General features: G+C 37.3%; 1 protein-coding gene across 2 annotated transcripts in view; it reads left to right on the plus strand.

Annotated features, from left to right (window-relative positions):
- The window catches only part of MELK (maternal embryonic leucine zipper kinase), a 69,657-nt gene extending 59,405 nt beyond the window's left edge, over window positions 1-10,252 (plus strand). For both annotated transcript variants that reach the window (XM_010995566.3, XM_064490315.1), the window contains exons 14-18: window positions 49-280; window positions 2,926-3,022; window positions 4,038-4,206; window positions 7,468-7,571; window positions 9,727-10,252. In XM_010995566.3, the coding sequence (XP_010993868.1) occupies window positions 49-280; window positions 2,926-3,022; window positions 4,038-4,206; window positions 7,468-7,571; window positions 9,727-9,904 (780 nt within the window). In that variant the 3' untranslated portion in view covers window positions 9,905-10,252. The remainder of the gene's footprint in view (window positions 1-48; window positions 281-2,925; window positions 3,023-4,037; window positions 4,207-7,467; window positions 7,572-9,726) is intronic.
- Window positions 10,253-25,944: the final 15,692 nt, after the last annotated feature.

Here is a 25,944-nt window from a genome sequence, read left to right on the forward strand (position 1 = left end):
GACTTCTCTTCTTCCATGTGCTTTATCCAGTACCTTTTTTTTTTCCAGTTTGCCAAGCATTGGACAGAATCAAATGGTCTGGAATCTAAATCATTAACTCCAGTATTATGCAGAGCATCTGCCAATAAATTAAAGAACAAAGAGAATGTATATACTCCTAAGTCTGCTGTAAAGAATGAAGAGTGCTTTGTATTTCCTGAGCCAAAGACTCCAGTTAATAAGAACCAACATAAAAGAGAAATACTCACCACACCAAATCATTATGCTACACCCTTAAAAGGTATTTGCTGTGTGGATTAAACAGTGGTAAAACACCTTCAAGTTCCTCCTTACTATGCTAAGTAAACATATAGCAGGTCAGAAATGAGAAGCATTGCTCCCAGAAATTGCTAGGAGAAGTCAAGCTACTTTTTTAAGCATATATTATTTGTATTACTTGAAATGAAGCCACATTAATCAACTTCTAATTTTTCTCAGATGATACTGAGTTTCTCTCTCTTCCACATTTATAGAGTTGAATCATAGCATCATAGAATAACAAAGTTGAAAGGCAAGTTAGAGCTGACTTAATCCAGCTGTCCGTTTCATAGCTGAGGAACTGAGACTCAGACGAATGTACTGATTTGCCCACAGTCATATATCCAGGTTTAGACTTTACTTGCCCCTCTGCCCCCACTTAGAATGACTGCACTGAAATCTCTGATGAGCCCTTACTCAACTGGATCTCCAGTTCTGGTGTCTGATCCTGCTCTGCCTGTCATATTACTGCCCATACTCCAGCAGACAGGGTAAATCTGGGATGCTCTTCCAGATATCTGCAGCCCATGTCCATATTACAGCTTTCTCATTTCCCTTGATTTCCTTTTCAGCTTTATCATTTTCAGTTACTTAAACTGTTCCCTTTGTGACACCTCAGCATTTTGGTTGCTGGCCTCATCTGGGCACATTCGGTTTTGTCACTCTATTTAAAACATAATACCTAGAATTGAACCCACTTTTCTAGTACCGGGTCTCACCAGGATGAGACAGTAAGTGTCATGGCAGTAGAGGCTGTGTCTGCCATGTTTACTGCAACATGGCATAGTACATTGTTGGGGCCCAACAAACAAATATTTGTGGACCTAGTAGGTGCCCAGTGCCTGGTATATAGTGGGGGCCATTCTGTTGAATGAAGGAATTTATTCAATTAGAGAGTCTGAAGGGATTTTATTTACTGTAATGTAGACTGTATCACTTTAAAAAAATGATGCGTTGACTTTATTAGTTTCCTTTCCAGCAGTTGTGACCTTCTCTTGTTATGTTAAGATCCTAATGAACCACACTGTGAAACATTGCCTTGTGAACTGCTGCTGACCCCCATCCTGCCATTGTGCTTCCAGTGTGCTGATGGGGCTGAAGGCTAGTCCTGGAGCCTACTTCTTGTACATAAAGATATTATGAAATACTTGGTCAGAATAGTTGCTGAGAAGTCCTGTTGATGGCATTCTCCAGTCCATCAACTCAAACACTTTTCCTAAAATAATGAGGCCAATTTGGTGTGATGTGTGTTTTGCGTGTGTAGCTACCTGTGGTTAATTATGAGTGTTCAGTGAGATAATATCTGCACATAGTAGGACCTCAGTAATTCCTGCTATTGCATCTTTTCCCAGCAAGGTGGAGGCAGGAATCTCTTTCTCTTAATATAGTGACAACGTCCTTTGTGAGTCATGGGGTTGGGTAGGGCCCTAAGACGGACCTTTAGCTCACCTTTACTCATTCAGGGCTTTTTTTTTTTTTTTTTTTAAGACTTTGATACATATGGTCTTAATAATTAAATTTTTTACTTTTTATGTAATTCTGGAAGTTTTGAAATATAGATAGTTTAGAATTTATAATCTTAAAATATAATCACTTTGCATATCTCGTCTGTGTGAGAAAGATTACGTTAGTCAAAAGCTATTATTGGCCGTTTTGCTTTAAACGTAAGTGAGCCGTCTCCAGGAGCAAGTGACTGAAGTCTGGATTGATAGCTTCCATTAGCGCTTTGCATTTTACTTTTGCTCTGAGTCATTTTTGACATGAGCATTAATTTTATTTTTCTGAATCCTGTACAATCCAGTCAGTGACAATTTGTCAAAGGGTAACTATGTGTGGTAGTAGATACTCTCAGTATACAAAGATGATACTGTTGATTGATCTTATTTTCTTGTTCTTAGGGAACCAGTAAGAGTAGTGCTGAATAACCATAAACAGAACAAAACCCCCGATCTCTTTTTAAAAGCTTGGTATCTTATATTTTTATAAAATGAATATTGTTATCTTTAAACGGTATACAACTTTTAGATTATGAACAAAAAGTTAACTAATCAGTAGTAACCATATTTGTTAATGCCAGTTTGTCCTAGGGATACAAATACCCTAGGAATAAAACACCAAATTCTGGAATAGGGAATATAAAAATAACCAAAGCTCACACCTCTTTAATAACTTTTGTCAGCTTTCACAGGGACTGTTCTCTTTGCCTAACAGGAGTTGAAAAGGGCTATGAATTGAATTAACACCTCTCAATAATATATCAATTAAAGACATGAATTGGGTTCTAGTATAAATACAGATTGACTTATTTATAGAAAGGAGAATCTGTAGTCATGAAATCTTATTTATATCATCTATTAGATTTACCAAATGATATTTATAATAAAATCATAAGCATGGCCTCAGTTTTGCAGTGAAGAAAAAGAGCCACACATGTAAAGCAAAATGATTTTGTTTTTATTATAAATCACGTAGAAACATTTATTTAAAGAATTAGAGCCTTAACATCACTGGCCAAGTAATTACAGTATTTCTCAGTCAATGAATGAGGTGATGTATGCATACTGATAGAAAGTTTGAAACCATAGCGTATCAGCTACATATGGTTTGTGTTTGTTCTTTTTCTAATAGCTAGAAACCAGTGCCTGAAAGAAACCCCAATTAAAATGCCAGTAACTTCAGCAGAAACAGAGAAGTTAATAAAGGGTGTCATTAGCCCTGAGAGGCGGTAAGTGTTCAGTTTTTTAGACTCTTAGTATATGTAACCAAATTTCCTTTTTCACATATGATAAACTCAGTTAAGGTAAACTATCACGTAGATTCTGTTGGAGTCTGTAGGAATGTCTGTATCAACATGGTCTTTGGCCATTACTGAGGCTGTTGCCACTGCCTTCCTCAGGGGTAGAATTGTGAAACTCATTAGTAGGACTGGCACCTTAGCTTAAAATACAGAGGGCTGGGAAGACAGTGGCCCTGACTCTAGCCACATAGTTCCCTCACTGAAGCCCATCCTTCCCTCCACTTCTGCCAGTAGAGTATGGGCATCCATTAACAGACAGCAGTCACTCAAATGGTAAAGATTCTAAAGGGTGTTTCAGAGAAAATCGTACCTCTTGTACAAACAGTTCTGCAGCACAGGTGACCCTTCATTGTCTTTCATAGCTATTTTTTTAAGCAGGCTCCGTTCTGAGGACAATTGGGGCAATTCGAATGTGAACTAGATGATACTATGGCATTATTCCTGATTTTCTTGATATCATAATGATATTGTTATGTAGGAAAATGTCCTTATTCACTGGTGATGCATGCTGAAGTGTTTCAGAGTGAAGGGTCATGATGCTATGAGACACATTTCTTTCAGATGGTTCAGTAACAGGTACATATTTTTAATGTATTTGTTATATATATATATGTAGAGAAAGCAAATGTGGCAAAATATTAACAACTGTTGACTCTAGAAAAATAGATGGGTAGTCATTATACTTTTTGTTCAACTTTTTCTGTATATTTGACATTTTAAAAAAAGTTTAGGGAAAAACAGTTTTGGCAGTCAGCTGGGGGAAGGGGGATGGTTGCATTTCAGTGGGTGACCGTTTTCATGCTCCCTGAGGAGGAGGAAGATGGCCTGGTCCTGGCATACCTGAATGAGGCGCACCTAACACACAAAAGCACACCTGTGAGGAACCCAGCAGGCAGGAAGCCCAGCTCTTACTCATGGGTTTTTGTTTTGTTTTTTTTTAAAGATGTCACTCAGTGGAACTCAATCTCAACCAAGCACATGTAGAGGATACTCCAAAAAGAAAAGGAACCAAAGTATTTGGGAGCCTTGAGAGAGGATTGGATAAGGTTATCACTGTGCTTACCAGGAGCAAAAGGAAAGGCTCTGCCAAAGATGGGCCAAGAAGACTAAAGGTAAGTGGACTGGAATTCTTTAATATGGATTTTAGAAGCTGATAGCTAGCTGGATTACATTTTTTATTAGTACTTTTTATTTACTTACTCATTTATTTAGCTAATACATATATTTTGAGTGCCTTAAATATACACGTTATTGTGCAAGGGGCTTTGAGAATGCAGGGATAAATTAGGTCCAGTTACTCCTTTGGAGGAGCAAATAACTAAAAGTCAGGTGTTCAAGTTCAGATAGGGGGATTAATCACAGAGGTAACATAGAGGTGGGGAAGCATGGAGCATATATGAGGAACTGCCTTAAGGATTCCTTAAGGATGGGAACTTAAGCTCAGTTGTCCTATCTCTGGCACATAGAAGAGTTCCTGACACATGGGTACCTTTGTAGGCACTCAGGAAATATTTGAATACATGGGAAGTTAATTTGAGTTTTGAGTGTGGTTTGTGTGAGGAAAATAGTGAACAACAGGCTGGGAAGGTAGGCTGGCCAAGATGTTTGAACCTTACTTGATAGACTTATTATGCTTTCAAAGGTCTAATGTGTCAGTGGTGTGGACAATATATTTGGTGGGTAAAGGAAAAGAAAAAGAAGTGACAAGCAGATATAAAGTATTTTTTACTCTCTTGGATTCTCTCTGAGCATTCACTCAAACATCTAATGAATGACATTTTTGTCTGGGGGAAGTAAGAGGTAAGGGATGCATAAGACACAGCCCATGGCTTTGAGGAACTCATCGAGTGGCAGTGAAAACAGTCAGGGCTGTTGCCCTGACCCGCTGGGCTCAGTGTTGTAATGAAAACATGTTCCAGGAGATGTGGGGCTCAGAAGAGGGAAGAGAAGACAGTAGTGTTCCCCATGATTTGGGGACTGGGTCTGTGTTTAGTTTCTACACCAAGAGTCTCATTTTGAGCAAATCTGGGCAGATTTGGAGGAAGGAAATGCTGCGCTGCTGGGCGGAAGGGTGCTTTAGGGGAGAGTGTTCTATGATCCCATTTATGTCCTGTCTCCGGGTGAAAGAAGGTAGGACTTCTCTATGGGTGTTTGTTTCCTTGCTGAATTCACCTAGTGCACTGAGGAATTTTATGTTGCACATGGCTGTTTATTAGGCATATTTTCTCCTATTATTCTGAGATTTCTCTCTGGAGACAGGTGAGGTATTCCAAACCCTGACTTTGGGATTAAGAAAACCATAATGCCATTTCTCTGAAACATATTAAAGAAAATTAAGGAAACTTGTCTAATTATATACATTGTTGAGAAGCTAAGTGGTTATCAAATACTAATGGATGATATTCTAAAAATGTTCACCTATCTAAATTGTTTGGAACTTGAATGTATTTTCCAATAGGAACTGCTGTGTTGTTAGTTGGCTTTCTAGATATTCCCCCAGTATTGCCAGGATGTAAGAGAAAAATCACAAGATTGGGAATGAGAAGCCTGGGTTCATACTGTGTAGCTTGGATAAGTCATTTTGTCTCTGACTTCCTCAATTTCTTTACTTGTAAAAACTGGAGATGATGTCTATTCTGGCAGCTGCACAGAGCTGGGATATATAAACAAGACTGCATGAGATGCCACATTGCATGTAAAACACTTTACTAATATAAGGTGTTCCAATGTCAAGTATCATTATTACTATCAGCGTTGAGTAGCGGAACCACAGTCCTCATTAGCACACACCTAAGATCTGGAACTTTATTTCACTTTGGATCTTTAACCCTTTTTAATGCTTTACGTTTTTTGCAGAACTGAAAGACTTTTTGCTTTAGGAGATAAGCCTTGTTTTTCCAGCTAGTTTTTATATTAAAAAGTTGTAAACTTACAGAAAAGTTAAAAAAAATGGTACAAAGAACACCTTAGATAGCAAACCCTATGTAGTCAAGCACTCTTTTAGGAATCAATCTATAAAAATCTGAAGTTTATATAGATAAAGTGGGATTAATTCTTTATTTTACAAAAGGAATCACTTGAACTTGGTGAAAGAGTCCTGAATTGGGAGCCAAGAGCAGAGGGTCCTGTCATAGCTGTGCCACTTACTTTCTCCTTTCAAACTTTGAAGCTGGAGTTGGGGAACTGCAGTCATTTCACAGTCACCTCCATGTTGGCATAGCACCATATCATCTGCACGCTTATTTTGTTTATATGACTCATTTGAAAATAGATTTATAAAGGTATAATTGACATATAATAATCTGCATATGTTAAAAATGTGTAATTAATATACTTTGGCATTTATATATGTAACTGTGAAACCATCACCACAATCAAGATGACTAACTTTTTAAAAACTTGTATTTATTTAAAGAAAGCTATAAATCATTAGTTTTTGCTATATTTTTCTAAATCAGATTGGAACAAATACATAAATATTAAAATAAAAATATTTATCCATGAGCACCCAGATTTATCTTGTATAACTTCAGTTATAATTTATACCACATTTTGGGAAACCCCGTCTTAAGAAACATATCTCTTCTTTGGGTAGTAGGGTCTTAATCTGAAAAGTAAGGTGATTGGGTCTTTTCCAACCTCAGCATTTTGTTATTTATAAAAAGAACTGAAATCTGAAAGTCACGGAAAATATAATTTTGTTTGACAGCGAAGGAACTACTAGAAAGGTAGGGATTTTTCTTTGTCTCCAGGCCCTGTTAAAACAGTGCTTGGCAGCTAGTAAGCCCTCAAAAAATAGTTGTTGAATGAATGGATGGGTGGATACCAATTAGGAATTAAATTGTTTCTGAGAATTATACTGTTAGTGAATGAGAAAAAAATAATATTACTTTCTTAAAGGAGCACTTGTTATATTCATTCCTTCATAGAATTGTCATAGAGTCAGATTCTGGGATCTAATAATCAAGAGAGAATTAAAGGAAATGTATCCAACTATATACAAGTGAAATTTTCTAGGGCATTTGTTTCATCTTCTCACAGTTTACATTTCAAGAGTCTTTATGTAGAGAGGGAGAAATAAATAGAGCTCAAACAGATAGACATTATTTAACATTTATTTACTCATTTAAAAAATTGGTAGGAGGGGAAGACACAAATATGAAAAGGATAATATAGATGTAGTTACTAATCAACATGATTTCTCCAGGCTTTCCCAGTGCTGTCTTAATCCAACTTACCAAGAGTTGGTTATAAATTCTTACAGTGTTTTTCTTGAAATATTTCCATTTGAAATGGTACTATGTTGAAGAGTTTGGATAGGGTGGCCTTTGTGCTGATGTAAGGATTTACTTCTCATCCTTTTTCTCTTTTAGCCTCACTATAATGTGACTACAACCAGATTAGTGAATCCAGATCAGCTCTTGAATGAAATAATGTTTATTCTTCCAAAGAAGCATGTTGACTTTGTACAAAAGGGGTAAGAAGCACACTTACAGGCTGTTGCATTTATTACTTGAACTTTGAGAAAACGTGGGTTGATTCTCCCTCTCCCCTTATTTAAAAATATATTTCTCCCACTTCATTTTCCAAAAAGCTTTTATGCTAGTATCTGTTCATAATTTATTCTTTTGTTTTATATGAGCTACAGAAATTTTTTAAGTGCCCACATCGTCACCACTTTCAAAGTTAGACTTTTCAAAGGAGGAAAATCTGGCCTTCTTCCAGTTTTGTTTTGCATCTTTTCCTTCAATATTCTGCTTTACAATAATATTTCTAAATTGTAATCTAAATTTATGAGACACCTCAAACAAATCAAGAATGTATATATGTATATAGACTCTCTTTATGATGTGCTTTGGGACAAGGGTGGGTTTTCAGTACTTTAGAAGTTATTTCACCTTAGCTCTTTCCCACTGTTGAGTGAACTGCCATCAAGCCTCCCTGGTTACGAGCTCGTGGTCTGAACAGCCAGACCTCTCCTGGTTGTCCAAGATGTCTGTATTTCTAGGCATTTCCACTTAGTTATGTTTCTTTAAAGTTTCATCATTAAAGCACTAATAAGAAGAGCCATTAATAGATTAACAAGAACATTTAAGTAGAACAGTCAGTGTAGAGTAAGATTTTTAGGACAATCTTTTGCACAAGTAATTTCCCTTCTTACTCTGAATATTAGCAACCACTCAGTACGTAAACCTTTGCTTTCTTCTTTAGGCATCATTAGAACACGTCTAACTCTGACTTGTTCTTTATGCTTGGTGTTTTTCCACAGTTTCCGAACCTCTAGTTAAATCTATAATGGAACACTTTTGATTATTTTTCCTTTAACATATGATCTGTCAGGTCACTAACTGACTGTTAAACTGATAATTTGTTCCTCAAACTTCCTGATCAACTGGAAGGTCTGCCTTGATCCTCTTTTTTTTCTTTTTACTATCTCTGTTTTTCGTTCTTTGTGACAAACAGAATAACAAAAACCAAGTTTCAGTGGTGTGGTGTCACTAATCTCAGTTATATTCCATTAGCATCTTTCTCCAGTGAGGAAGAATCACTTTTTATCTTTGCTGTCACTCAGTTGCTCTATGCTTCATCTTCCCATCAGGAACCTTAGCTGCAGGGTATATACCTTGTAGCATTTCTGATATTGACTGCTTATTTTTAATAGATCAAGCCCCAAAGGACATAACTAAGTAAGAAAAAGAATGATATTTTTTGAAACCTCATAATGTATAACAAATACAAATAACTTCTCCACATTTCTGTGAAACAGTGCCCCTAAATATTTAGGGAACTGAAATTTAGAATCAATCCTGTTGTTTATTGTTTGTGTCTATCGTCTATTGAAGATCAGTGAGACAAATAAAACTAAAATATAACGTAAACAAGTTAACCGTTGATTTAAATGAATTTAATTTATGCAACTTTGCAGGAACATACCTATTTCTTAAGATGTGTTTAAGGCTTCGTTTAGACTGGGCCTTTCTATCATCAGAGTAGTTAACATGGCAGCTCTAATTATATGTGCCATACATTTCAACCTTGGGAATGTACCATATCGTTGGGCTGTCTTTTATAGCTCTGCCCTCAAGTGTTGTAACCATCATAACCTCTTATTACTATTAGAAAAACTTCAAAAACCCTCGTCCTTCTGACAGGTTGGTGGCTTCAGCTTTATTTATTATGAAAGACAGAAGTTTCTGATGAAGTGCACACAATAAAATATTCTTATCTTCCCTGTGCTTTCCTTTGTTGTGAACATTGTGGAAATGACCTAATGTTCACAGATTACACTGTTGAAAGACTTGCATAAAGGATGCCAGAAGATTTCTTGAGCATGAATGGCATGTATAGCTATGAAAGAAGGGCTTTCCTTTGGAGCAAGGGAGAATTCTGGTAAAGCCTTTTCATCTTTATTCTTTTTTAAGATCCTGGTTCAGCTTATGGGAAAACACCAGTCATACTCTTTCACTAAAGCATAGCTAGGTCATTTGGAAACCGTAAGCAGTACTGTATTGCTTAATATGAAATAATGGTTCATTTTCCCCACCAGCCTCCTAGAGGCTTAGAAATCTCTCATATTATGCAGAAAATTCATGGTTCTTCTACTAACCGGCTTCTTATCTTGTTTTTCACAGCTATACACTGAAGTGTCAAACACAGTCAGATTTTGGCAAAGTGACAATGCAGTTTGAACTAGAAGTGTGCCAGCTTCAAAAACCCGATGTGGTGGGTATCAGGAGGCAGCGGCTTAAGGGTGATGCCTGGGTTTACAAGAGATTAGTGGAAGACATCCTATCTAGCTGCAAGGTTTAATTGATGGGTGGTTTCCATCCTGCTGGATGAGTATGGTGTGATACAGCCTACATGGAGCCTGGTGTGATTGGTTTGATTTTTAAAGTCCACTGGAACTATCAGCTCGTTTCCAAAGAGCTATCTTAAAGATCAATATCTTTTTGTTTTTAAACAAAAGATATTATTTTGTGGATGAATCTAAGGCAAGCCCATCTGTCATTATCTTTTACTGTCTTTTTTAATCATGTGCTTTGTATATTAATAACTGTTGACTTTCTAAGATTCACTTCCATACATGAATGTAAGTTCTTAACTATGTCTCCTTTTAATGTGTAATTTCTTTCTGAAATAAAACCATTTGTGAATATAGCAGGCTTTTCCTCTTCTTTGTAATTGATTTTGATCCAAATAAAACCTCAAATGGCTTCTTGACTATTAAGTAGAGACTATTTAGAGTATGTTTTATCTGTTATCAAATATGCCTTGGGCAGAAAAACAGATAAGGATTCATTTGCATAATTTTTTCCTGTCTCTGATTTAAGTAGGATTTATTGAGATCGTTAACTAAGTCACAGCTGTGGTTACCAGAGTTAAACAACACATTTAATATGTTGAATACAAGAGTATTGACTTCAGTAAGTGTGTTCGGTCAACAATGATAAGTATCTGAACTATGAACCCCCAAGAAATGTTACTTTATGATAATTTTCCTTAAGTCTCAATTTTGGCCCCAAATTTGTATTTTTATTTCATTTTATTGGTCTCTAAAGGCAAGCACTCAAGTTATATTTGTATGGATTTTACCAATTAAACTAGTTGGAGAAAAAATAACACTATTTCTAGTCAATAGTAAGGGAATGTTTTGTCATTCATTTATTCAGTAAACACTTAGTAAGTGTTAGGTCCTAGGGCTGAAGATGATATTGTATAGAAAACTCAAGGAGTTCAGAGTCTATTAGAAGGGCAGATACATCAACCAATATTTATAGCGGAGAGGGCATCATAACTTTGTCTGGAGGAGTAAGGGATAATTTCTTGAAAGAAACATTATTTGGCCTTGAAGGATATATAGGAGTTCAATAGAGAGAGAAGACAGTATGACATTCTTGGCAGCAAGAATAGTATGTGCGAAGGCATGGAATTATAAAGTGGCATTGTGTCTTTAGGGTGGAGGCAGAAAGTGGTGAAGGGGAAAATAGCAGGAGATGAGGGTTGAAAGTTTAGCTGGAAATATGTGATGAAAGCACATGAAGGAACCTGAATGCTCCACAAAACTGTATTGGTAAAGGAGAGCTGTCAATGGGTTTAAAGTGTTTTATAACAGCTTTACTGAAATATAATTCACATACTATAAAATTATCCTCTTTAAAGTGTACAATTCAGTGGTTTTTAGTATATTCACATTTGTGCAACCATCACCACAATCTAATTTTAGAACATTTTCATGACCTGAAAGAGACGCCCTGTACCCATTCCACCCTCTAACCCCCGCCTCCCTGGCAATCAGCGTATTTCAGTACTTCATTCTATTTTGCATCTGAATAATATTCTATTGTATGGATATATCATTTTATTTATCCATTTACCAGTTGATGGGTATTTGGGTTGTTCCCACTTCTTGGCTATTATGCTGTTACGAATATTTGTGTGCAAATTTTTGTGTGGACACTGGCATTCAGTTCTCTTGGGTATATGTCGAGGAATGGAATTGCTGAGTCATCTGACATTTTGAGAAACTGACAAACTGCTCACCATTTTATGATCCTACTAGCAATATGTGAGGATTCTACTTTTCCCACTTTCTAACATTTGATATTGTCTGTCTCTTATTTTAGCCCTGTGAAGTTGTGTGAAGTGATATCTCATTGTGGTTTTGATTTACTTTTCCCTAACGACTGATGATGTTGAGCATCTTTTCATGTGCTTATTGGCCTTTTGCACATCTTTTTTTGAGAAATATCTATTTAGGTCCTTTGCCCATTTTTAATTGGGTTGTTTGTCTTTTTATTGTTGAGTTGTAAGAATTCTGTAGTTCTAGCTATAAGTCCCTTATCAAATACATGATTTGCTCTTTTTTTCCCTCATTCTGTCTGTTGTCTTTTCACTTTCTTGATGGTGTCTTTTGAAGAACAAAAATTTTAAATTTTCTAAAGTCCATTTGATCTGTTTTTATAAAACATAAGAGAAGATTACTCTTTTATTCCTGTGGCAGATGACATGGCCTGGAGCAGTGATTCTCAAACACTTTTGACCATGAACCATAGTAAGAAGCATATTTTACTTTGGGCTCCAACGCATTGACTTATTTATGAAATACTACTTAACCTTACTGTAAGTGATACTATTTTCTATTCTGTTTTCTTTTCTAAACATCTGGTCTGACAACTGCAATTGTTCAACTGAAGTTTTTAGTATATTTACTTTAAAATTTTAAAAATTAAAAAAATCTTTTTTGGGGATCAATTCAGTCTAGAAATGGTGTTATTAATTCTACTGCCCATCAGGCTAGATCAAGTAAAAATAGGTACCCTGACTGCTATTTAGGCTGAATCTTGCTTTACTTTAAGGAAAATAAAATGTTAATGGTTGCCATGTCTTCCAAAATCTACCACTTAGCTCTAATTCTATAGAACCATTTGGAAAATTAAAAGAGGTAGAGGTGTGAGTTAAGTAAATGAGATTGGATTAGTCTCCAAGAGGCAAATATGGTTTGGGTTGTTGACACCAAACTAAATCTGCATTGTGGTATATGGGCTGCATTCTCCACTGTCCAGCCATACCTGGGGTTCTTTGTAGGGCATGTGTGAATTTTATGTGCAGAGGAAGGCAGTATGAAGGAATGATGAAGGAATCTGTGAGGAATTGTTGAATTGGGAGTTTGGAGCCTGGAGAACACTTAGGGCATTTTCCTCAGATACCTGAAGGTCTGTCATAAAGTCTCTCTCTTTCGTCTTTGTGTCCCCTGTGTGTAGTAGTGTCTGGAATATAGTAGGGACTCAGTATATACTTAGAAAGTTGAGCCATAATTGAACTTCAGCTCACAATGAAGAGCTTTCAGAAAAACTTCAAGCTACCCGACAAGAGAAAGTACACTTAGAAATACAGTGGTTTTCTGTCATTGGAGGTGTTCAGACCTGTTTGACAACCATTTGTGGTCAAAGAAGGGATTTAAGTACTGAACCGAACCAATAGCCCTGAAGCTCCTGTCTACCTTAGCATCTGAGGTCCAGTCACACTGTGGAAGATAATCAGTTGTTTGAATGTTGGGAGTAGAATGACTGCAGAAACTTTTACAGCAGCATTTTAGGTAGTCTTGAATATTTTGGAAATTGGGAATGATAGGATGGTGAAAGTCGCAGGAGATGTGTTTGTTGGCTGTAATAGGGAGAAATAAAGCAATGGTCTTAGTAGCCATCAGGTTTTGAGCACCTACTGCATGCCAGATGCTACACTGGATGATTTGTATCGAAAGTCAGCAAACTATGGGTTGTGGGCTACCCTGTAGCCTTTTTGGATAAAGTTTTATTGGAGCACAGCCAATATAAAATAGCTCATATTGTCTATTTTTATGCTGTGGTGGTAGTGTTGAGTAGTTTTGACAACGTATGACCTGCAAAACAAAGTACTTACAGAAAAAGTTTGCTGACCTCTGATTTAGATAAATGTTTTGAAATCAACACAGTATGTATTATACACATTAACTCATTTAGTTTTAAATCTGCAAGTGAGGTGGTATCCTGTTTTACAGAGAAGAAGGCTAAGGCTCAGAAAGGCAAACTAATAACTCTCTAGGTCATAAAACTTATAAGTACATTGGCTTTGAACCAGGCATGACAGGCTCCAAAGTCCATGTTCTTTCCTGTACTAGAAATAGAGGTAATACCTCTCTCCTGAAATTGTACCATATAGGGAAGCATGATTATATATGATACTTATTAAAAAATTGCTTTTTTATAGCAGCAATCTTATACAAACTTGTTAAGATATGGGAAAACTTCACTAATTCAGGTCTTATTACGTTGTAATTGACTACAATAGAGTATGTTATGTGATTCGTTTTAGCAAAAGTAACAAGTTCAAAGTGTCTTCATCTGAGTAAGGAAAATACAGTCTTCTAAGGGAATAAGAATTGAATGACTGTCAGCTTCTGGGTTCCACAGTGATTTCATGCATTGTAAAGAGCTTTATTTCTATGACTGTGATTATTAGGTAATAACAGGCCTACAGAATTATATATTTACAAGCCTTTCTTGAGGGTAGGAGCCACTTCCTTGCTTTTTCCAATTTCTAGAGGCTGCCTGCATTTCTCAGCTCATGGCCCTCTTCCTCCAGCTTCAAACAAAGATGGTTACATTGGACCCATCCAGATAATGCAGGATTATTTCCCTGTTTTAGGGCCAGCTATTTGGCAACTTTAATTTCATCTGCAAGCTTAATTCTCCTTTGACATGTTATATGTCATATTCATATATTCTAGGAACTAGGTTGCAATGTCTTTGGGAGGCATTCTTCTGCCTATTACAATGATCAACTGATTTTTGGCAAAGATGCCAGGACAATTTGATGGGGAAGAACAGCATTTTCAACAAATGGTGCTTAGATAACTGGGTATCCACATGCAAAAATGAAGTTGCACTCCTACCTTACACCATATTAAAAAAAATAACTTAAAATGAGGCAGAGACCCAAATGTAAAAGCTAAAATGATAAAAATTCTTAGAAAAAAATCTGGGATTATATGTGACCTTGGATTAGACAATGGTTACTTAGATATGATATGAAAATCACAATCAACAAGAGGGAAAATAGATACTTTGAACTTCACCAAAATTAAAAACTTGTGCTTCAAAGGACACCATCAAAAAAGTGAAATCACAACCCACAGAAAATATTTGCTAAACACCTACCTGATAAATGACTTGTATTCAAAATATAAAAAAATTCTTAAAAGTCAACCATAGGAAAACAAGACAATCTGAAAAATGAATAAAAAATCTGAATAGATGCTTCATCAAAGAAGATATACAGATGGCGAACAAATGTATGATAAGGTGCTCAACATCATTTATCATTGGAGAATTTCAAGTTAAAACAAGATACTACTGTATATTGGAATGACTAAAATCCAAGAAACTGACAATATCAAATACTAACAAGGATGTGGAGCAACAGGAACTCTTATTCACTGCTGGTAGAAATGTAAAATGGCACATCCATTTTGGAAATGACAGTTTCTAGCAAAGCTAAATATAATCTCGCTATATAATCCAGTAATTGTGCTCCCAAGTCTTTACCCAATTGATCTGAAAACTTAAGTCCACACAAAAACCTGCATGTGGATGTTTATAACAGCTTTATTCATAATTGCCAGAAATTGGAAGCCACAGAATTGTCCTTCAGTATGTGACTGGGTAAACAAAACTGTGGTACATCCATACAATGGAAGATTATTCATCAGAAAGAAGAACTGAGCAATCAAGCTGTGAGAAGACATGGAAAAACATTAAATGCATATTGCCAAGTGAAAGAAATCAGTCTGAAGAGACCATCTACGGTATGATTACAGTAATCATTACATTAACTCTTCTGTGTGATACCGTACAGGGGGTATACATAATACGCATTTGTCAAAATCTACAGAACTTTACCACATAGGAAGTAAATATTAGTTGTCTTAATCTGTTCAGGCTGCTATAGCAATGTACCATAGACTAAGTGGCTTAAACAGCATTTATTTCTCACAGCTCTGAAGGCTGGCAAGTCCAAGATCAAGACACTGGCAGATGCTTGCTTCCTGGTTCGGAGACGCTTGTCTTCTCGTTGTGACCTCACATGATGGAAGGAGTAAGTGAGTCCTCTGGGGTCTCTTTTATAAAGGCACTAATCCTAGTCATGAGGGCTCCATAGTCATGACATAATCATCTTCCAAACACCCACCTCCAAATACCAATACACTGAGGATTGGGTTTCAACATATGAATTGGGGGGGGGGGAACAGACAAAAACCTTCAGTCTATAGCATTACTGTAATGTGAATTTAAAAAAAAATCATTACAGAAGTTGGGATATCCCAGGAAGAAATGTATACTGACAAGAAAATCTAACTGTATTACAAGTGTATGTAACAACCTCACAAAGTGTGTAAGACTCAATGCAAAAGGAACCACACGTAAGCACTCTACTCTAGATGATAAAATTGTTTCCCAGAGGAGTCAATTTAACACTCCTGATACTTATATACCAGAACTGAAGTAAATGAATTTTGGGTGTTGGATACCAGATTTCTCACTGTTGGAATGGAAATTTACAGATAAACAAGGGAAGAAAGCCAGAATGATCCATGTGGTGTTTACCTTAATATAGAGATGGTTACATATAGATATACTTATAGCTCTGTGTATGTATTCAAGTTCATATTTGCATATGTATTTCTTTGTTCTGTTAGCTGAGAAGATCTAAACGACACCCTGGTAGCAATGAGCAGACTTAATGACCAGATCTTAGTTTCTAATACCCTTCTCTAGTAAAAGGAGCCAGGGCTACATGGAGAAATGGCTGATTCTAGGACTGGGGCAGGAAATATGCAAGATGAGTAGTGCCAGAAAGTAAGGAAATGCTAACAACAGTAACACCCACATTGATGGGAGTATGTCATTAAGTGGAAGAGTTGGGGTTGTTGGCAGATGTTAAAGCATTTATTATGTTTGGAATGGCAGTTACTGTTAAAGCCCTGTTATGTCCTAGTAGGAATACTTTGAGCAGTTGCTTAGTCTCTGAAAGCTTCAGGGTCTCAGCTGCAAAACAAGAATGATGCCCTCCTCAAAGGGTGGTTGCAAGAATTGTTTGAACATGCATGCAACTTAGCACAGTGTCTGCCCAAAGTAAGTGCAGACAAGCTTCACAGTGTCCTCCTCACTGGACTGGATGTGGAGTGGTCTTGTCAAAACACAAATCTGATATTGCACGCCCATCCCCAGTCCTTCCACTGCCAAACTTAATGCCCTGAAATGATTAGCCAGTTGACCCCATGCCATTTGCTGAATGTTTATTCATTCTTGACTCACTTTTAATTTCATTCAGTTCAGTTACTCAGTCAACATTTATTGAGTTTAAACTTGATTCTTGGTGCTAGGTGGGATATGGGAAAGAATAAATGTATTATCAGGGTGCTAAGGGGCTCAATGGAAAACACATTGGGCAACACAAGATGCTTAAAAGGTCACACATGGGGTTTTCCGGTGTTTCCTTTCCACCTGATCTTCATTCTAAGCCAGTGTTCCAAGAGGCACCTATTTCTCATAGCATATGAGAAAGGTCTGGCTATGACCTCTTATTTCTACTTTGAAGCATTGTAAAGACTTCTTTAAGGCCAGCTCTGGCATTTTGTATCAGTATCTGTGAGAGATTGTGCACTTTAGCAGGAAGAGCACTGGATGCTGGGACTCAGGCACTCGGAGAACTCGGTAGACCTGATTCTGCTGTATGACCTTGGGTAAGTCACTGCCTGTCTCCAGGTTTATTTCTATATACATGACACATACGTGCAAATGCATACAAACCTCTTTCTGGGTCCCTCTTAGCTGACACCACATATGATATTGAGGTTTGATATGTAATCTGTATTGATGGATTAAGGTTTAGCCGAGATAAGTAGCTCCAACAGAGTAGTTACAAACACCTCATCTTGTGACATAAATATAAAGACACTCTGGTCTAGAGAACACACTTTATATTTGGATGTCCATTCTGCTGACCTGCTGGGTGTTCTGAATTCCCGGTCGGGTTTATACACTTAAAAAGCCTCAGGCATTCACTTGATGGAGAGAAGTAATTTGCATAGAAAAATATTTTGAATTACCAGCATGGAATTATAGAGCAGAAAGATGTAATTCCATGGGAGACTTTCAGAGAAGTTTGGTGGTTAATGGGAAATTTCTTACATTTGTCCTAAGAAATGTAAACCATACAGAAGGCCAGGGTGTGTACTCAGAGGTGAGAGCAGTATACGTTGGTAGTTTAGTGCCAGAGGTGTAAAAAAAGTCTTTGGGGAAGGGGGTTTTTCTCAGGATTTAATATTGTTATTTTATTTTTATATTTTAATGGATTTTAAATGTTAAATTTGATTCGGTTTTGGTCTAGGTATTAGAATTAGGAAATACTGATTTGTAGAATTTCAGGGGCCCTTGAGATAAGTCTTCTGCCTTCTCCCCACCCCCGCCCCTGTCCCCGCTATGTCCTTAGCTGAGAGGAAGATCTTTTTTTAGAGAGAGGGAGATGGAAAGAAATCATAGGGACAAGTCCAGGGTGACAAGATCCACCATCCATCATGGCTCCTGACCACGAACAGTTGGAGCCCTTCTCTTTACTCTGTGGGTTTTTTTTTTTTTAATTAACCTTTTTTCATTTTTCCTACTTTAGAATTTCACATTATAGTCCTTTGTTCACTCTCCTCTTTTCTCTTGATAATGAAAATGGATATAATATGAACTTAAACTCACTTGCCCTGGGTCATTGCCAGTGCTTAATAAAAGTGTATTAGTATTTGTAGTAATGATAATAACCCGCAGATAATGATGTCGCTAAAGACCAAAGGGTCCCCTTGCATGAGAAGCCCCCCCCCTTCCAGTTGCCTAGCTTTGCTGGATTTAATGGAGACCTTGACTGCTTCAGATAGTCATTGTCCCTTTTAAATTATCAAGGTTTCATGGAGACAAGCATTCTTCACTTAAGGGTTTTCCAGACTGTCTGATGTGCTGGGCTCTGGGTAACCTTGTTCCTATGTCATCATATGTCATGCTGCCTCTCGGAAATTGCTCCCTGATGTTTGCAAAAATGAACTACTTAAAGGAAAACTAGAAAAAATTCCTTTTGTTCACTTACACAGACACACACACATACATACACTTACTTCACTATGGGAAATGGTTACATTCAGATAGGTGGGTCAGGGTCATGAGGGGATTTGAAGCTGTGATAGGAGGAATGTAGGAAAAATGGAGGTGGCTGGGCTTTATGGATATGAGACTAAGAAAGAGATGTGACAGGCATCTTCAAACATCTGAAGATACGTGGAAGAGAGATTTGATCTTTTGTGGGTGGACCCATTGGGAATAAAAAAGACCAAAAGCACGGATATAATAAGAAGCTGGATTTGGTTTGACGTGAGGTAGGCCTGGGATAGTCTCAGTTTAAGACTGTTGTCCCAGCATAATTATTAATAATCCCTCTTTTCACTCTCAAAGATGTCCTGGTTTGTATAACACATTATAAGGTCCCTTTATCCATTTTGGACAGTGGCATGACCACTCACTTAAATACACACACCAGAAACTTCATACTTATCCTTTTAAACCCCCTATTGACTAACTTCCACATTCTGTATTGTTCATCACACTGCAGTAGACTGAGACTCTGGAGAGCAGAGACAATGTCTTAATCACTCTGATATTCCCAGTGCCAAGCACAGAGTCTGGCCTATAGAACATCTCAGTAAATGTCAAGTAAAGGCCATGAAGATGGAGTTAAAGGGTAGAATTGGAGCCACAGAATATTAGAGCTGGAAGGGGAGGACTTTTGGTGTGCCTTCTCATTTTGTAGATAAGGAAATTTAGGACCAGTGTGGTCAATGGACTTGACCAAAGTCACATGGCCAGTTAGTGTCAGGGTCAGTATTGGACCATAGATCTGTCAGAACTTATTTAAGGCTCTTTTCTAGGTGGTTTAAATCTCCTTTATTATGTAGAAGGACAGCTCAGCAGTCAACTTTCATTAGGTCCTATCTGTGTGTGTATGTGTGTGTGTGTTCTGGGAGTTTGGAGTATGGCATGGAGGGGGAAAAATAGATATTCTTGCTTCTAATAACGTTCAAAGGAGCTGAGCAGACCCTTCAAGGCTTATCTGAGAGGCATTACACCTGTTTTTCTATTGGAGACATTTGCACCTTTTCAACATCACCAGGCCAAGTGAAAATAAAATTTGATGTGACTGGAGTGCAGGTGTCGGTTTTTGTTTTTGTTTTTGTTTTTGTTTTTAAACTAAGAATCAGATGCTGTGCAACACATCCTTAGCACAGCAAATGGGAAGCTGTAGTATCCTTTATTGCTCTGTTTGACTCTTGCATTGATGAGTGCGGTGATTCTGGAGGAGGCTATCTGACCACTTTTAGTAGAATCCTTTACCGCTTCTTTCAGTTCACTTCTGATTCTTCTCTTAGCCTGGTCTCGGCTAAGACATCACTTGATTTTGGGGGAAAAAATCATTCCCTTTTCCGAATTTTGTGTTCTTCATTTGTAAAATGAGTAGGTTAGGCAAGATACTCTCATAGCTGCGTCTAGCCCTGAATTCCATCATGTTTAAGTCTCCTCTGTCCATTGCTTGGAGCAGACTCAGACATTCATACTACCATATGTCTCTCTATTATATATAATATATATAGTACATGTATATTAAGTATCAAAATCTATGTCTCTGCTTTGTTCTTGGCTAGACTGAATATCTTTCCTGTTCTTACACTTGATACTTAAATTTATGATTCCTTAAATGTCCAATCCTCTTTCTTTTCTAAACACTCTAATAAGCTTATTATTTCAACCATTTATATTTAACATTAAAGTTTAATCATGAAGTTGTTAACCATAGAAAATTATTAAATAAGTGAGTTTGGAATGAACATGGAACAGCTGAAAAAAAAATGAGTGAGTATTTCAGAATGAGCACTTTGGAAAAGAAATTTATGCATAGAAAACAATGGAGAATTACAATTAAGAGCTCTGGGGATCTCAAACTGATTTGTCCAGCTATTACATAGTCATTTCAATTTAAATTAAAATTGTAACTATTTTCTAGTCTACTAAAAATATGAGGTGTCACATTAAGAGTTTTAATGGTGCGTTCTCTGGGGAATGCAAAAATGCAAGATTGTAGCACATAAATAACTATATAGTGAAGAGTGAATAAATTCTCTGCCAAAAATGAATAGGATAAAAACAGAAATGACAGTGGATTATTTTATTCCCTCTAGTGAAGCGCAGCTCACACATTAGAGCAAAGAAACAGTTCACAGGGTGTCTAATTCCATATCACTTTGTCAGAGCTGATGAAAAGAACAACACAAAAAAATTTTAACTGGTTGATGAACTCAGGCATAAATGAGGCCATATATTTTGTTCCCAAAGTAAAATATTTTTTAAGCCACAGAAAGTAGGTTGATATTAATATTTGATAGCCCTGATTCATAGAAAATTGGATTAGTCAAGGTTTTAACCACTGTAGAACATGTTTAAGGCAATCAAACTTCTAGAGGGGGAAGATTAAGTCAAAAGCACGAGGTGTGGCTTCCTGGTGTAGGCTAAACCCTGGCACGCATGTGTGTATGTGTGTGTGTGTGTGTGTGTTCATGTGTGGTTATGTTTGCTACAATGCTTAGTCAAAGTGGATGGGATTCTGGTGATAGAACACAGAAGATTTGTGATTTTAGTGTAATACAAGTGAATTAAGATAAAAGAATCAGCATCTGAACATCTCATGAGAGAGTTAATTGAGGTAAGAACCAGTGATAAGAGAGTTATTATAACTTAGTTTGACTGAGCTTCCTGATAGCCAAGATAAAAAGGAACCTAGTGGGTTTCATAAATCTTGTTGTCAATGTCAATGTTCCTAAGTTCTTGGAGGGATTTGTTGTCTAGAGCAGTGGTTCTCAAACTTGAGTGTATTTAATAATTGTCTGGGGAGTTTAAAAAATACTGATGCATGAACCCTACCTCTAGAGATTCTGTTTAATCTGTCTAGGGTGAGACATGTGCATCTATATTTTTTAAAAGCTCCTCAAGTAGGTTTAAGTCACGGCCAGGCCTGTGGCTCAGTGGAGTAGAAACCTTATGGAGAACAAATGAGTAATCACTGTTCTGCAGAGGATGCAGAAACTCTTAGTACAACCAATTATCATATTGATTCTTAATACGAGAGGGGTATTGATTTGTAGTTCAGTGAAGGCATTTATAAAGCAATTTGAATTCAGTTTTCCTACTACATCTGTACTTACAGTAATCCATTCCTGAAAACCAGACATTTTGCACACAAACACTAACTGGGATCCAATTTTCCAATATTTTAAATGGGGCAAAAAATTCAATGTATTACATGCAACCCAAACTTTTCAACCAAATTTTACTAAAACATAACTAAAACACAATCAAATGCCCATTTAAATTTAAGTTACAAATGGTCATATTAGGATGTAAAAAGGCTTACAACATCTCTTCCTGTCATTATATGATAAATAGGGCTGTTAACAGTTGTGCACAGTGACAAGGCTCTGTTTAGGGCCAGCTGCATCTGAGACACACCTCCTTTTTCAGTCTCCCAGTGTGCTTTCAAAATTTTGTATGAGATTCTGATGACCTACCAATTACAGTTGGAAAAAACTTGAGACTTTTCTCATGGATTGTTTTGTTAATAATGTCATAATGAGTTTTGTGATAAATTTTTTAACTAAAATTTTTTCCTTTATGAATGTTTGATTAAGTATCATATTGAAAAACATATATGTTCTATGAAATTTGGGTATTCCTATTCTAAGTGTCATAATACTGGGATAATGTTATACAGGAGACATTCTGTGTTTTAAAAGTCTAAGTTGGATGAACAGGATTGAGAATTGATTTAATAAGATTTTATTTTTTTTTTTGGTGGCAAGTAACATAATACTCTCCCTCATTACAGTGGGTATATCCAGAGATGGATGATCACAGATGTAATGGAATCAAGGGCTCTGGCTATGCTCACCTGCTTTATACTTTACTACAGTCACAGTGTTGGTGATGTCTCCCCTCATGGTCACAAAATGGCTGCAGCAGCCCAGAGCGCCATGTCTTCTGTCAGTAGAGTACAAAAGTAGGAAGGGAGGCCAGTGAGAGAACTCATCCTATTAAATCTCCCTTTACATCAGGAGCAAAATCTTTTTCACATGCCTTCAAGCAGAATTCTCCTAACATTTCATTAGCAGAAATGGGTTACATGACCATTCATAGCTATAAAGGAGGCTGGGGAAGTGGTTATCTTGCATTTACAACCTCTATCATGCAAGGAAGATAGGAGAGAGGCAGGACCAGTGGGAAGATCAATAGAGTCCAGATTCTATCATTAATGAGCTGTGTGTCCTTGGGCAGGTCTCTTACCCTCCATAAATTGATAGGGTGTTTAGTCAGAGCACTTTTGCTTGCATTTGAAGATGTAACTTATAAAGGTTTGTCTTAATTGGAAAAGAGAATCTCTTTGGAGATTCTCAGGGCAATTTGGCATATAAAAATCTCTAAGTTCTACAGTAAAGACAATAGTTTAACTGTCCAACTCAGCGTTTCCGAACTGTATTTGACTAGAGAACCTTTTTTATAAACCAGAAACTTATTAATATGCAGTGCATCCTGTGTTCTATGGAACTCTTCAGGAAACACTGCCCTGTTAGACTGAAATTTCTTGAAGATAGAGTCTTTATCCTTAAATTTCCCAGAGTGCCTAGTAGTTTCCAGGTAACTGCCACTCATCCTTCAGTCATAGCTTCAATCGCACTTCCTCAGGGAAGGCATCTCATCCATTCACACTAGGGTGGAAGGTATATGTAGATGTAGATATATAAAATATTGTGTATATATATATTTCCTTATCTATTTTTGATATATATCCTGTATAAATATATCCTATCCTCCTTTAAACCCCCCATTTGCAGTAAATTATCAAGTATAATTATGTGTGATCTCTCTTGCCAAATAGACCATAAGGTCTCTGAGAGCAGGGTTAGTTTCTTGTTAACTGTTTTGTCTCTAGTGCCTGCCACAGTAGCTAGCACATAGTAGGTGCTTAGTTCATATTTTTGAATTAATGAATGCCTCACACATGGTGCGCTGTAGAGGTGTTTGTGTAATGGAAACCTTGTGTTTTGTTTCTCAGCACTAATCCCCCAACCTCTTCTAGGATTGCTCCATATCTCCCATTCTATTCATATGATGGTTCCCATTGACGATTGGCCCAGGAATGGGTACCTGGCCAGTAAGCCCCCTCCTGGTGCTTTTAGATTTCGGATAGAAGAAAGGCTAGCTTTCTTTCTTCCTAGTGGTTAAAAACATAAGAGATGAAGCTCTGGAACTGTTGGTGACCATATTTCCTTCTCTTTGAACCAGAGAATTGGAGAAGACTGTTACGGGGAGAAAGAGAGGAAGACTGAGAGAGAAGAAGTCATATACCTAGCCAGAGAAGGGAGATGAAAAGTGTACTGACCAAGACTGAGTTTATGGGTTTTGCCCCTGGGACCCAGCCACATTCCTGTTCTTGGGTTTCATGAGAGTCTCTATAATCCTTACACTAACTTCCTCTTTCTTGCTTAAGCTCCTTTGAGTTGATTTTCTGCTTCTTGTGAATTCTAACTAGTATAATTTGCTAAATGAATTAATTATTGAGCATGCGTCAGATGGAAAAAGAAAAGGCATCTGGGTTCATGGGTGTATATTAAACAGTGAGCACAGGGACTGAGTTGAATTCAGGCTTGGTGAACTAGGACACAAGCAGAGCATGCCAGATTCAGGAGAAGGAAACGTTCAGTCTATTTATGCATGAGGTGGTTTTGATGATCAAATGAGTTAAAAGGCATAAATGTGCTTTAAAAACATTTCAGCTTTTAAAAGAAGGAGTCTTTTTAATAAACCCAAAACATGCATTCTGGTGGCGGGGTGGGGGGTGTTATAAAAAGACAACAAAAGCCCAAACCACAGGCATCATCATGAAACCTGATGGCCATTGTTCTGCAGCCGTCATCATCCCCTCCAGTGCCCAGACCTCTCCTACCTTCCCTGTGAAGAACACTCAGCCCCACGCTGCCATAGCACCTGGCTCATCTGCGCTCTGCAGGTGTGTTCAAAGTCATTCTGCTTCTTGTTCCTTGTCTGCCCTACCTGGAAACACTCGCAGACTGTGTGAAGGACACCATCAGGGCCATTTGTAGGGTGACTCTGGTGACTGAATAATGCATGAAACCAGCAGTGGCCAAGGGAGAGCCTCCCGAAGTGGGTGGTGGGTTGAGGACAGGGTCTGGTCTCCATCTGTGGGGGCCTGACTTTCCCATCCAAGGGATCTTTCAGATTGATGTCTCAGTCCATATGGATGAAGTAACTTTAGTAGGTTTCCTGAAGTGTTTATTAGCTGTACGGGAAGCAGGTGTGGACTGACACATTAGACAAGTGTGCTTAAAAGTTTACAAAGGATGCTCATCTCATGTCCCATTCATCTCATTTGGTCCTCACAATTGCTCTGGGAGATAGAGGGGTCAAGGGTTGTTATCTATCATCTGTTGACAAGGAAGCTGATATCCCAACATGACTTGCCAAGAGAAGATCAGTCTTCTGCGGTGACTTAAAAAATACTAGGTTAATTGAATTCACAAGATTTTTCTGTTCTTAAGGCAAATTGGAATGTTTTGCCTGTTCTGCCTTTCCTATTTATAATTAGAAAAAATTGTGATAAAATATACATAACATAAAATTTACCATTTTAATCATTTTTAAGTATAAAATTCAGTGGCATTCTATACATTCAATGTTGTACAGCTATCACCTCTAGCTAATTCTGGAGCTCTTTCATCATCCCACACAGAAACTCTGTACATTAAATAATAACCCCACAATCCCCCTTCTCTCCAGCCCCTGGCAACTACCAATCTACTTTCTGTCTCTATGAATTTGCTTATTCTAGGTACTTGATATAAGAGGAATCATACAATATTTGTCCTTTTGTGTCTGGTTTATTTCACTTAGCATAATATTTTCAAGGGTTATACATGTTGTAGCATGTGTTAGTATTTCCATCCTTTTAGAGGCTGAATAATATTCCATTGTATGTATACATCACATTTTGTTTATCCATTCAATCATTGATGGACCCTTGGTTGCTTCCACCTTTTGGCTATTATAAGTAATGCTACTGTGAGCATCGGTGTACAGGTATCTTAGAGTCCCTGCTTTCAGTTCTTTTGGGTTTATACCTAGGAGTGGAATTGCTGGATCATGTGGTGGTTC

The sequence above is a fragment of the Camelus dromedarius genome, chromosome 10 (genome assembly GCF_036321535.1).
Source record: "Camelus dromedarius isolate mCamDro1 chromosome 10, mCamDro1.pat, whole genome shotgun sequence".
In the NCBI taxonomy this organism is placed as follows: domain Eukaryota; kingdom Metazoa; phylum Chordata; class Mammalia; order Artiodactyla; family Camelidae; genus Camelus; species Camelus dromedarius.